Here is a 14,518-nt window from a genome sequence, read left to right as displayed (position 1 = left end):
GACATCTGTGCTCCAGTGTCTCCTCAGCCCTGGCACAGGCTACCGCTGACCTCGGCCTATTTTAATAAACTCTTGGTCTGGGTCCAGGAGATCAGACCTGCCAAAATTAACTCGAGCTCGGGCTGCCACCACTGAAGTCTCTGCCTGGGGGGCAGTGGCTTTCACCTGGGCAGCTCAGGGCGGGGATCTGGATCCCCCAGACATGGGGCATCACTTTGTCACATAAGTGACACTTCCTTGGGCCCCCGGTGGGTTTCGTCCCCTCTGCCCCCTCCTTCTGCCCAGGAACAAGCCGCGGGCCCCCTTCTACTCCAGGCTCTTGCCCTTCCCCGTGGGCCCCGCACTCCAGGAGGGGCAGCACGGGGCGGTCCCAGGGAACTCCCACCGCAGCTGCCCCTGCTGGGGATCTCTCCCCTGCCGCAGCCCGCGCCTCCTCCGAGCCGCCCGCGATCGATCCACGAGGGGTGAGTCCCGGCCCCTGGACTCGGGACCCCGGTTTGCAAAGTATCCGCCGCTTTAGGCCCCTGCCCCGGGGCCTGGGCCAGGGCAGCGGCTTGTCTCCAGCAGCCTCGGGCCGGACCCCGCCCCGCGGCAGATGCTCCCAGCCGGGCCGCACGGGGGGCGCGGGGCGGGGCCGGAAGGTCCCTGCGTGGGGGCCTCCCCCGGCGGCTGGAGCGGGAGGCGCAGGCGCGGGGCCGTTGGCGGCGGGCGGGGCTGCAGCGGAGCGGGGCCTTCCCGGACACCTGGGGCGCGAGGTCGCTGCCCGGGCCGGAGCCGAGCCCGGCGATGGCTGCAGCGGGGCCGGCGCAGGTAGGACGCGGGGCGGGGACTCCCCGGCCGGGCGCTGGCTGGGCCCGAGGGGGGCCGGGACCGGGTCCCTCCCGCGCTAGTGACCCCGGGGCTGGGGGCTGCCGCACTCGGAGCGCTGGGGCCGGGGAGCGGCGCTGGGGGCCCCGGGCCGGGCGGACACGCGGAGCCGGGCCGAGGAGCCCCGAGGCGGCCGAGCCGGGGGCGGGAGCGGGGCCGAGCACAGGCCTGGGGCGGAGGCGGGGACTCCGGCCGGGGGAGGAGCCTGGTCCCTGCCCTGGGATTCGGGCCCTTCCCAGCGCCCCGCCCCAGAGCCCCGTGGGGAGCCGAGGGCGACTCCTGTCGCCGGCCAGCAGGGCCCGAGTCCCCGGGGGGCTGTGCGGGGGGGTCTCCCTGGGTCACAGCTGCTGGGCTGGGGGTTCCCCGGGAGCCGCTGCCCTAGAACCCGCGTCCCCTGCTGAGAGCCCGGGCTGGGGCTGGCGCGGAGGGTGCTGAGTGTGTAACGCTTGTGCCAGCAGCTGCGGGTGGCGTTTGAGGACGTGGCTCTGTATTTCACCCGGGAGGAGTGGGGGCTCTTATCCCGGCCAGAGAAGCAGCTGTACCGGAACCAGATGCTGAGGAATTACCGGGTCCTTGTTTCCTTGGGTAAGGATGAGATCGGGGTCCTGTTGTGCTGGGCTTCACCAACATATGAATGTGTCCCTGCTCCCAAAACTTTAGTACAAAACTGATTATTTCCCCCCCAAACAGGCTATTCAGGTTCCACACCGGACATAATCCACCAGATCGAGCTAGGGGAGCCAGAGCTCTGGACCTGGGATGCTGAGAACTCAGGGCAAAGCTCTGGGCCTGAGAGCCCCTCCTCAGGTGAGTCATAATAATCCAGTCCCTTCTGATTTACACTTCTGCTAGTGGAGAGCTCCTTAATGTAGAAAGCACAAGCAGAGCGAGATCCATTGGCTGGGAGCTAAAGGGGACAAATGGAGGCTGGGAATTAGGGGCCAATGTTTATCTGGGAGGGGAATGAACCATTGAGAGAGCTCCCTTCGGGACAGGTTGGATTCTCCATCACTGGGAGCCTGTCAGTGGAGATGGGGCGTCTCTTTCTCAAAGCCCTGCTGTAACTCAGCCAGCAGTTACTGGGCTGGAGGCAGGAATGGCTGGGGGAGATTCTCTGACTAGGATAGGCTGGAAGGCTACAATGAGCCTGTCTGGCCTTGACATTTATGAATCCTAGAAACATAGGATTAGAAGGGACTTCGGTAGGTCATCTAGTTCAGTCCCCTGCACCGAGGCGCATATCTACCGTATATACTCGTTCATAAGCCGAATATTTTTGGTAAAAAAGTGACGCATCAAAGAGCGGGGGTCGGCTTATAAATGGGTCTACACCAAAATTTGAAGATTTTAAACTCTATGGAATCGTCAAATTCAATATCTAATACATTGTCGTTTTGTTTACCTGGAGCGTCTGGAGGCACGGAGCCCCTCAGCTCCCTGTGGCCATGGTTCGCTGTTCCCAGCCATTGAGAACGGCAAACCGTGGCCACAGGGAGCTGAGGGGCTCCATGCCTGCAGACGCTCCAGGTAAACAAAACGTCCCAACCCACCAGCGGCTTATCCTGACAGGCTGGGAGCCAGAGTTTGCTGACCCATTTATTGATGTCAATAGTGCAGCCTTTTAAAGTTGCAAAGCCTTTGTTTAGTGGACTAGATTGGCTTGAAAGGAATACTAAAAGAGCAGTGCTGCAGATCTGCATGACATTTGACCCATGCGTTCCACAAAATGCTAGGCCTTACAAGTCAATCAGAAAAGTACAATGAACAACAGTACTATAGCAGTGGTGTCTGTCTGCTACTGTGTAATTTGATCTCTTCATGCATTTCTACCAATGGAACTCATAAGTCTTGAGCCAATATGAAAATATAACATGCAGAATCGATGGAATCTCTAATAAAATTGAAATAGCCTGTTATCCCCACAGACATGCCAATCTACAGGGCTGCTTTGAAATAAACAAAGAACAATAATAATTTGACAGTGATAAAGCAGGTGACATTCCTATATAAAGTCCTACAAAATCTATAACTACAATAATAATAATCTATTTTCATACTAGTATTTAAAATGAACAACGGTGAAATCAAAAGAAAAAGGTCTGCTTATCACGCAGCATTCAAACTTAAAGTTGTTGAATATGCAGAAGCAAACAATAATTGTGCCGCTGCTCGTGAATTCTGTATCAATGAGAAGCAAGTAAGAGAATGGCGAAAAAATAAAACAACACTAAAAGACATGCCAAGAAGCAAGAAAAAATGTCCAACGAGGTGCGCTTCATTTCCTGAGCTGGAGAAAGATCTCAATAATTGGGTTGTTGAATGTCGACAAAATGGGTACATTGTTACTCGAACTGGAATTCGTCTGCGTGCACTGCAAATGTCAAAAGACGACAAATACAAGTCAGTAAAGCCATCAATGTTTGTCGCATCAGCAGGTTGGTGTACTCGCTTCATGAACCGTCATAGTCTCTGTCTTTGTCAGCGAACAAAGATAGCGCAAAAACTGCCGAGAGATCTAGAAGAAAAAATCGAATCTTTCCAAAGGTTTATTATAAAATATCGAAAGGAATATGCATTTGAACTGTCACAAATAGGAAATATGGACGAAACACCGATGACATTTGATCTCCCGAGCAACAGAACGGTAACTGGTGTTGGTGAAAAAACAGTTTTTAATTAAAACCACTGGCCATGAAAAAATCCATTTACAGTAGTTTTATCGTGTTTGGCAAATGGATCAAAACTCACTCCTGTTGTTATTTTTAGAAGAAAAATCTTGCCTAAAATCATGAAATTTCCTGCTGGTATCATCGTATGTGCACACGAAAAGGGATGGATGGATGAAAGTGGGACTATTGAATGGCTGGAAAAAGTGTGGAATAAGAGACCAGGAGCACTCTTCAAGAAACCTGCTATACTTGTTTGGGACATGTTCAGGGCACACAAGACGGATGAGGTGAAAAATGTGGCCAAAAATATGAAAACTACTTTGGCTGTAATACCTGAAGGCTTAACTTCAGTTCTACAACCGCTTGATGTCTGCCTGAACAAACCCTTTAAAGACAGGCTATGCAAAATGTGGTCTGAATGGATGTGCTCAGGCATGGCAAAGTTGACAAAAGGCAGGAATCTTATGAAGCCCGAAATCAGTCTGGTCACCCAGTGGATCAAGGACGCGTGGGTGTCCATTCCCTCCGCAATTATAGAAAAATCATTTAGGAAATGCTGTATCAGCAGTGCACTCGACGGGTCAGAAGATGATGCCATGTTTGATGATGACATGACAGAGGCTGATGATGAGAAGGAATCTGAGTCTGAAGATGATACTGCCGACATCTACGATGACAATGCAGGTGCAGATGTGACTGAAGCTGAGTTTAATGAACTGTTTGGTGAATCAGAGGCTGATTCAGACTTCGAAGGATTTTAAGACTTTTTAAAGTCTCGTATTGTTCTAAGTTACTTGTTTTAAATATCCATTTACTGATTTTAAAATATTGACTGTAATTTTGAAGGTGAGTACATATTTGTTCAGTTATTATTGTAACAACAACAGGTTTTTCGTTAGATTACATTAAAATAATTCTAGCAAAACTTTTGAGTGTTTCTTGTGATGCCAGCTTTTAAAATATAGCAGGGGTTAGAAAACTTTGGCTCCTGGCCCATCAGGGTAAGCCGCTGGTGGGTTGGGGCGTTTTCTTTACTTGGAGCGTCTGCAGGCACAGAGCCCCTCAGTTCCCTGTGGCTGCGGTTTGCCGTTCCCAGCCAATGGGAGCTGCGGGAAGTGGCGCCACTTTCCACAGCTCCCATTGGCTGGGAACGGCAAACCATGGCCACTGGGAGTTGAGGGGCTCCGTGCCTGTGAACGCTCCAGGTAAACAAAATGTCCAGGCCCGCTAGCGGCTTACCCTAATGGGCCAGGAGCCAAAGTTTGCCAACCCCTGAAATATAGGGTCGGCTTATGAAAGGGTCATACAGTTTTTGCTATTTTTACCTATCCGTCTTGGGGGGGTTGGCTTATAAACGGACGGGCTAATGAACGAGTATATACAGTAGTCCATCCCTGACAGGTGTCTATCTAAACTGTTCTTAGAAACTTCCAATGATGGAGATTCCACAACCTCCCCAGGTAATTTGTTCCAGTGCTTAATTACCCTTACAGTTTGGAAGTTTTTCCTAATATCTAACCTAAATCTCCCTTGCTGAAATTTAAGCCCATTACTTCTTGTGCTGGCCTTGGGAGAACAGTTTATCACCCTCCTGTTTGTAACAGTCTTCGAGAATGTAAAGGCTGTTATCAGGTCGTGCCCCCTGCCCCCCTCCCCCAGTCTTCTCTTCTCCAGACTAAACAAACCCAATTTTTTCAATCTTTTTCTCATGGGTCATGTTTTCTAGGTCTTTAATCATTCTTGTTGCTCTCCTCTGATCCTCTCCAGCTTGTCCATATCTTTTCTGAAGTGTGGGGTCCAGAACTGGATACAGTACTCCAGTTGAGGCTTTATCAGTGCTGAGTAGAGTGGAAGAATTACTTCTCGCATCTTGCTTGCAGCACTCCTGCTAATACATCCCAGAATAATATTTGCTTTTTTTCCCCAAAAAAACTATTCCATTGTTGACTCATATTTAGTTTGTGATCCACTATAACCCCAGATGGTTCTTGCAGTACTCCTTGCTAGGCAGTCATTTCCCATTCTGTATTTGTGTAATTGATTATTCCTACCTAAGTGTAGTACTTGGCATATGGTCTTATAGAATTTAATCCTATTTAATTCTAACCATTTCTCCAGTTTGTCAAGATCATTTTGAATTCTAATCCTGTGCTCTAATACGCTTGCAATACCTCCCATCTTTAAATTGTTTGTAAACTTTGACTGTATTCTCTATGCCGTTGCCAAATCACTTATGAAGATGTTGAATAGAACTGGACCCAGGCCAGATCCCTGTGGGATCCAGCTCATTTTGAACCATAACCACTACTCTCTGAGTGCGGTTTTCCAACCAGTTGTGCAGTTATAGTAGGCTTGTGTCAAGGTTCCTTCCCCACTCTGAACTCTAGGGTACAGATGTGGGGACCTGCATGAAAGACCCCCTAAGCTTATTTTTACCAACTTAGGTTAAAACCTTCTCCAAGGTACAAGCTTTGCCTTGTCCTTGAACAGTATGCTGCCACCAACAAGCGTTTTAAACAAAGAACAGGGAAAGAGCCCACTTGGAGACGTCTTCCCCCCAAATATTCCCCCCACCCCCAACCCCTACACTCCCTTTCCTGGGGAAGGCTTGATAATAATCCTCACCAATTGGTACAGGTGAACACAGACCCAAACCCTTGGATCTTAAGAACAATGAAAAATCAATCAGGTTCTTAAAAGAAGAATTTTAATTAAAGAAAAGGTAAAAGAATCACCTCTGTAAAATCAGGATGGTAAATACCTTACAGGGTAATCAGATTCAAAACATAGAGAATCCCTCCAGGCAAAACCTTAAGTTACAAAAAGACACACAAACAGGAATACACATTCCCTCCAGCACAGCTTATTTTACAAGCCATTAAACAAAAGAAAATCTAACGCCTTTTCTAGCTAGATTACTTACTAACTTTACAGGAGTTGTAAGGCTTGCATTCCTGATCTGTACCTGGCAAAAGCATCACACAGACAGACCAACCCTTTGTTCCCCCCCTCCAGATTTGAAAGAATCTTGTCCCCTCATTGGCCATTTTGGGTCAGGTGCCAGTGGGGTTACCGTAGCTTCTTAACCCTTTACAGGTGAAAGGATTTTGCCTCTGGCCAGGAGAGATTTTATAGCACTGTATACTGAAAGGTGGTCACCCTTCCCTTTATATTTATGACAGTTTGTCTAAGCTATGTTTCTCTAGTTTGTTTATGAGAAGGTCATATAAGACAGTATCAAAAGCCTTACTAAAGTCAAGATGTGACATCTGCTGCTTCCGCCCTATCTACAAGGCTTGTTAACTGCCAGAAAAGGATGTTAGGTTGGTTTGACGTAATTTGTTCTTGACAAATCCATGCTGACTGTTATTTATTACTTTTACTCCTGGGGAGATTCTGCTTGACTGTGCGCCCGCAGAAAACAGCTCCCCCGCAGAATTCCTGTGCCTCCCTGCAGAAAATGGCAGGGAAGCCACGGTGTGGGAGGTGCGGGGGATGGGAATGTGACCATGTGTGCCGTTGTTTGGGGGGGATTGCTCCCCCCCCAACAGAGGTGAGGCGTTGGGGGGCACACAGGGTTTTGGGCCACTGCGCCTCCCCCCCAACTGTTTTCTGCAAGCACAGAAGCTGCCCAGCTGAAGGAGGCTGCCTCTCAGCTCTGCTGACTCTGCAGCTGAATGTGGCCTCCTGGGTCTTACTGCCAGTCGTGCTCCCCTTCTGTGTACTGGGAACCTTCCTATTTTCTGTGCAAGAGTGAGTGCCCACGGTGAGGCTGGGTAAGGGTTGGGGGAGACGGAAAGGAGGGAACAGGGAGTGAGGGGGTGGGAAAGGAAGGTGGTGTAATAGCGCAGGGGGAGGGGAATGTGGGAGTGAGGGGAGGGGGATGGAGAAGAAAAAGGGGATGGAATTGTGGAGGGAAGCAGGAGCCTGGCATGTAGCGTCCCCTCAGCAGCAGCTGGGGCTTCCCTGTTAAGCAGGCCCATCAAACCCTCACCCTGACAAGCCCTAACCCTCTATATCTGGACCATTCTGATGAGCCACCCAGACCCCACCTGCTGAGCCCCAACCATCTTCACCTGAATCTCCTCCAGAGTCCCATTGTCCCTGCACCCAGAACCCCACAACGAGTTCCTGTGCATCCAGATCTCACAGAAACCTCTCGCCCAACATCTGGATCTCCCCACATTAAGCCCTGCCACACTTGGATCCTGCTGAGCTGAGCCTGCCCACCGACACCTGGTTCACCTGGCGCAGAGTGGCAGGGTCCCATGGTGTTTGTGGGGCAGGCCCAGCCCTTGGACTGTGTCAAGGACAGGTGCAGCCTCACTGCTGAATCCCTGTACTGTGGGAGGTGAGGGCTTCAGAGTGATCTCCCACCTTAGTGCAGCCAGTGGCCTGTGTTCTCCACTGCCGTGCTGGAGCCACATGTATTTATTGACTAATAAAATTTGCTGAATTTTAAAATATTGTGCACATAATTTCTCTTTTTTGGCGGAGAATTTTTAATTTTTTGGCACTGAATTCCCTCAGGAGTACACTTTATTTCCTTCTAGGTGCTTACAAGTAGAATGTTTGATTGTTTGCTCTGTTATGTTTCCAGGTACTGAACTTAAGCTGACTGGTCTATAATTCCCTGAGTTGTCCTTATCCCCTTTCTGTAGCTAGGTACTATATTTGCCCTTTTCCAGTCTTCAGGTTTCTCTACCATCCTCCACGAGTTCTCAGAGATCTCTTCTTCCATTTCCTTAATATTCTAGCATGTATTTCATCAGGCCCTGCTGACTTGAAGACATCTAACATGTCTAAATAATTCATAGCTATTTCTTTTCCTATTTTAGGCTCAGATCCTACCCCATTTCCACTGATGTTCACTATGTTAGTTGACCGATCACAGCTAACTTTTTTGGTGAAAACTGAAACAAAAGAGGCATTTAACAGTTCAGCCACTGCTGCGTTTTCTCTTATTGTCTTTCCCTCTTCATTTAGTAATAGGCCTAGCCTGTCCTTGGTCTTCCTCTTGTTTCCCATGTATTTGTGAAATGCTTTCTTGTTCCCCTTTATATGACTAGCTAGTTTAATGTTGTTTTTTGCCTTGGCCTTTCTAATTTTGTCCCTACATGCTTGTGGATTTGTTTTTTTAATATTCATCCTTTGTAATTTGACCTAGTTTCCACTTCTTGTATGACTCTTTTTTGAGTTTCAGGTCATTGAAGATCTCCTGGTTAAGCCAGGGAGTCTTACTGTCATACTTCCTATCTTTCCTACTCATTGGATATCTGTGACCTAGGATGGGACCTAAAAATGATGGGGCCTCAAAGCCATGACAAAGAAATGGACTGGAGATGGGGCTGTGATGAACTTGGAAGAGGGGTAGGATAGTGATATGGGACAATGTGGGGTGGGAGATTTGAAGGGTGCTGAGGGAAAGAGTGATGTCTATAGAGGCATTTAGGGGCTGCATTTACCTAGTGCAGCAGTTCTCAAACTTTAGCAACCCGAGGACCCCAATTTTGATTTAAAATTCGTGGAGCCCCCAAGCCAGGTTCTAATTTTCCCTGGAGGTGCTCAACCCCTGTTACACCCCAGGCCCCGCCCCCACCCCCACCCAACCTCTTCCCGCCCCCCACTCCACTCCTAACCTTCCTCTTTCTGCTCCCTCCCCTGAGCGCACCCCATCCCCGCTACTCCACCTCCCTCCCAGTGCCTCCTGCTCGCTACTGAACAGCTGTTCCGGGGCATGCAGGAGACACTGGGAGGGAAGGGGAGGAGTTGATCAGCAGGGCCGGTGGGGGACATGACTTGCGGAACCCCAGGACCCCAATTGGAGAATGGCTGACCTAGGGGGTAGGACAGTGCAGTAGGATTCAAAAGATCTTGATTCAGTTCTAGAAGCGAATCACTACAGCTTCACCATGCCTCAGTTACCCCACCTGCGTAATGGAGAGGGCACTGGGACTGTGAGGATAAAATCCATCTGTGTGTGTCAGTAGATCTGGCACTGGGGGTCAGACGAACACCGGGCTAGAAAGACATGCCTGTTGTTCCATAGACCACATCACCTTCTTCTAGGCTTCCAACACCTCAAAAAATCATATCAAGGCAAGGGGTGCCCTAGAGATTTTTCAGATGGGTATCATGCTTCTGCCCCTCCTGACTCAAGCTGTTGTGCTGATGTTCTATGGCCGTGGGCACCTGGATACAGACATAGCTCAGCCAGGGGCAAAAACCTGCTCGCAGCCTGGGAGAGCACTGGCACTTGGCAGAGAAGGCGCTGTCTTCTCAAGCTTCCCACCCCACCCTGCCTCTGCCACTTCACTTCACATGTGACCTCTCAACTGGAGAAACTTGTCCCTGGTGAGCAAGGAGAAAGCTGGGAATGACTCAGGGCAGGGCAGGATCAGGCACGTATGATGAGTGTGAGTTCATGCCACATAGAGGATGCCATTTTGTAGAGTAGGTCTCAGGCACTTGCAGCGTTTCACTGTAATGCTCTAAAACTGCCCCATGTTCCAGGCAGCTGCTGCTGTGGGGGGAGCAGACCTGTTTGGGGGCCAGACAAAATCATCCTGGGGGCCAGGATTTGGGAGTACTCTGGTGTATGGGCTGGATGTGAGGGAGAGGGGGTGGGATGGCCTTTGTCACCTCCCCTGCCCTACCGCTCTCTGTGACACAAAATCTTTGTCATTTACATAGCTTCAGTGTCTATGCTTAGCACAGCCCTCAGCCTTAACAAGGTTTGTGATGGTCTGTAGATCAAAGTTCCTGCTCTGTGGCAGCCATTAACCCCTTCCAGCTCAGCAGTGTCACTGATTGGGTTGTAAAACAATGCAAACATGTTTTTTTAGGTTACATCACACAAACCCTGAGTGACTTGTCATCCCCTCAAACCCCCACCCTCTTAAGGATTTTAGGTTTAGTTTAGATTTAGTTTGGCACAAAGAATGAAACATGAGGCCAAAGGTAAATGATTTCTTTAGAAGGAATTCCTTGAAAAAGACTCACTCCCCCGCAGGAATAAGCTACATTGTGCTAAGCAGCTTTATACCAGGTTTCAGAGTAACAGCCGTGTTAGTCTGTATTCGCAAAAAGAAAAGGAGTACTTGTGGCACCTTAGAGACTAACCAATTTATTTGAGCATGAGCTTTCGTGAGCTACAGCTCACTTCATCAGATATCTGATGAAGTGAGCTGTAGCTCACGAAAGCTCATGCTCAAATAAATTGGTTAGTCTCTAAGGTGCCACAAGTACTCCTTTTCTTCTTTCAGCTTTATACCAGTCTCACTGCATCCACATGAGGGGATTGTAGCCCCTCAGCTAGTTTCAAACCAATATAGTTTAAACAGTGCAAACACTGGGGAACAGGACTCATGCTACAAAACAGGAGAAAGTGACTAATTAGCCACATGTAAATAAAAACTTCTGATTGAAATAAAACCAAAATTGGTGTGAAAAGAAACCCCAGACCCTGTTTGTTAGCACTTAGAGCCCCTAGTTCTGGATGAGGGCCCCATTGTGTCAAGTGCTGCCTGTATCCTGGGCAGGCTACAATTTAAGCCTAAAACAAGACCCAAGAAGTACATGGCGCACGTGGGAACAGGCGCTAGGCGCTGCACAAACACCATAGGGTATCATAGAATATCAGGGTTGGAAGGGACCTCAGGAGGTCATCTAGTCCAACCCCCTGCTCAAAGCAGGACCTATCCCCAATTTTTGCCCTGGTTCCCTAAATAGTCACCTCAAGGATTGAACTCACAACCCTGGGTTTAGCAGGCCAATGCTCAGACCACTGAGCTATCCCTCCCCCAGATGGGGGCTGTTTGTGATGGGTTACACTCAGAGCCCTCCTGCTTCTAGAGCATCCAAGAACCTCCCTGAGTCAGGCTGCAGATTTGTCACAGCATTTTGTATCAGAAATTATGGAGCAGTTACAGTAAATTTAGTAAAAGTCACAGGTCACATGTATTTTTAAAAAAACCTGCCCTCCTCCTGCCAAGGGGGCACAAACCGCCCAAAGAAGCACCTTCCCCCCAGCGCTGCAACCCTAACCCCAGCCTGGTAGAGGTGATCTGGGTGGCAAAGCCATTCACTGAAGTTTGGCCCGTTTCCCCCACCATCATGACTGGGGGCGGTGGCAAATCTGAGTGTCACTGTAACCCCGCAGGCCAGGTCTCAGTGCCCGGAGCGAGGTGTTGGGTCCAGCCCTGTGGGACAGGAGCTGCCATTGCAGGGTGAGGCACCCATCCCAAAAACAGTCACTGACAAATGGGGAAATTGTTCCATCTGGGACATTTTTTCATAGCCTTAACTGTGAGCTAACACCAGGATTGTCTCTGCTCTCTCCAGCAGGACTCAGGATCCCGGGAGGAACGAGGACACAGTCTGAATGTGGGGAGAGCGCAGCAGGAAAGGATCCCACATCCCACAGAGGGATCCGTGCACAGGACACAGTCCATCCCCGGGGTAAACTCAGCCAGAGACTGGACCTGGCTGCACACCAGAGACTCCCCATGGGCCAGCGCCCCCACCGCTGCATCAATTGTGGCAAGAGGTTCAGCAACTCCTCCGCGCTGACCCAGCACCAGCGAACACACGCGGGGGAGATGCATCGCTGCGCTGACTGTGGCAGGAGCTTCAGACAGTTCTCAATCCTGAGAATACACCGGCGTACGCACACCAAGGAGCGGCTCTACTGCTGCACTGACTGCGGCAAGGGCTTTGCACGGAGCTCAAACCTAAGAATACACCAGCGTACGCACACCGGGGAGCGGCCGTACCACTGTGCTGACTGCGGCAAGAACTTTGCAGAAAGCTCAACCCTGAGAAGACACCGGCGCACACACACTGGGGAGCGGCCCTACCATTGTGCTGACTGCGGCAAGAGCTTTGCACGGAACTCAAGCCTGAGAACACACCAGCGCACCCACACCGGGGAGCGGTCATACCACTGTGCTGACTGCGGCAAGAGCTTTGCACGGAACTCAAGCCTGAGAACACATCAGCGCGCACACACCGGGGAGTGGTCATACCACTGTGCTGACTGTGGTAAGGTATTCAGCAGTGCCAAGACGCTGACCCTTCACCAGCCCATGCACACCGGGGAGCGGCCACACCGCTGTGCTGACTGTGGCAAGGGCTTTGGACGGAGCTCACACCTGAGAACACACCAGCGCACACACACAGGAGAGCGGCCGCACCGCTGTGCTGACTGTGGCAAGGGCTTTGCACAGATTTCACACCTGAGAGTACATCAGCGCACGCACACTGGGGAGCGGCCACATCGCTGTGCTGACTGTGGCAAGGGCTTTGCACAGATTGCACACCTGAGAGCACACCAGCGCGCACACACTAAGGAGCGGCCGCACCACTGTGCTGACTGCAGCAAGGGCTTTGCAGAGAGCTCAAAGCTGAAAAGACAACAGCGCACAAACACCGGGAAGCAGTCGCACCGCTGTGCTGACTGTGGCAAGGGCTTTGCAGAGAGCTCACACCTGAGAAGACACCAGCGCACACACACCGGGGAGCGGCCGCACCGCTGTGCTGACTGCGGGAAGGGCTTTGCACAGATTGCACACCTGAGAGCACATCAGCGCACGCACACCGGGGAGCGGCCGCATCACTGTGCTAACTGCGGCAAGGGCTTTGTACAGATTTCACACCTGAGAGTACATCAACGCACGCACACCGGGGAGCGGCCGCATCACTGTGCTGACTGTGGCAAGGGCTTTATACAGATTTCACACCTGAGAGTACATCAGTTCACGCACACCGGGGAGCGGCCGCATCACTGTGCTGACTGTGGCAAGGGCTTTGTACAGATTTCACACCTGAGAAGACACCAGTGCACACACCAGGGAGTGGCTGCACCACTGTGACGATTCTGGCAAGAACTTCAGCAAAACGAGTGCACTGACCAAGCACCAGTGCACTCACACTGAGGAAAGGCCATTCCAATGCACTGACTGCGGTAAGAGCTTTACATGGGCCTCCTTGCTGTCACATTGGTGCATTCGCAGCAGTACAGCTGTGCTGACTGGGGCAAGCGCTTTGCTTGATTGGCCAACCTCACCCGGCACCAGGTCCTCACACCAGTGCCCCTCTGCCACCGCCAGGGCCTGAGGGGCTTCTGGCAGCCCATGGGCCTGACACAGCGCCAGCAGATGGAGACCAGGGAGTGGTCCTGTCCCCATGATGCCAAGCAGAGACTGCCGGGGGGCAGGGAAGGGGACTTGGTTGAGCAGCGTGGGGAAGAGCAGACAGGTAGAGGGAATTTAGAGCAGATGGTCACAGCCTTCTCCATTAGGGAGCTGTCCCCCCATGTAGGTGGGATCCAGCCAGATCTCTCTCTGTCCCAACTCACTCACGCATCTAGCTGGGATGCAGCCAAGACTCTCACACACACACACGACTCCCTCACGCATCTAGATGGGACTCAGCCAGGAACTTCCCCCCACACCTATCTGGGTGCCAGCCAACAGGTGACTCTTGGGTAACATCTAGAGTGGGATTTGCAGTCCTGTCTCAGTATGGATTGGGCTGAGGAGTGGGTCAGGACAGCCCGGTCTGTGTTATTGAAAGAAGACTCAGGAACTGCTCATGCTGTCTATTTTAAATAGAAATGTGATGAAGAAGAACTACGTCCCTAATGTGTAACAAAGGTCTGTCTAACCAGGTGTTTCTTTGCTATTAAAGAAGTTGTTGCATTCGAGTTTCCCATTACTCCTGGGGGAATTCTGCACTTAGGAATACAGTGAACAATATTTTAAAATTCTGCATAATTTGTTTGTCAAAATAACACAGTATAATCACACTAGTTTCAATTATTTTGCTAATTTATTTCAAAATACTTGTCAGCAAGTATGTCTGTAACAATACAGACAGCAAAAAAGATTCCTTACTAGGCATATTAATACAGAACGTTGAGTAATAATTCATGTAAAATACAATATAGAAATGTATTTCCCGCACCCCTCAGAAGCGGTGCA

General features: G+C 50.5%; 1 protein-coding gene across 1 annotated transcript; it reads left to right on the top strand.

Annotated features, from left to right (window-relative positions):
* The first annotated feature begins 712 nt into the window (after nucleotides 1-712).
* LOC144267019 (uncharacterized) lies at nucleotides 713-14,236 on the top strand. The gene is given in 5 exon segments (XM_077820642.1): nucleotides 713-810; nucleotides 1,326-1,452; nucleotides 1,558-1,674; nucleotides 11,880-13,395; nucleotides 13,397-14,236. Coding segments are annotated over 5 exon segments (2,040 nt in total). The 5' UTR covers nucleotides 713-786; the 3' UTR covers nucleotides 13,653-14,236.
* The last annotated feature ends 282 nt before the right edge of the window (nucleotides 14,237-14,518 follow it).

This window comes from Eretmochelys imbricata, chromosome 6 (assembly GCF_965152235.1).
Source record: "Eretmochelys imbricata isolate rEreImb1 chromosome 6, rEreImb1.hap1, whole genome shotgun sequence".
Taxonomy (NCBI): domain Eukaryota; kingdom Metazoa; phylum Chordata; order Testudines; family Cheloniidae; genus Eretmochelys; species Eretmochelys imbricata.
The sequence above is the reverse complement of the archived record's forward strand: the minus strand, read 5'-3'. Positions and strand labels throughout refer to the sequence as shown.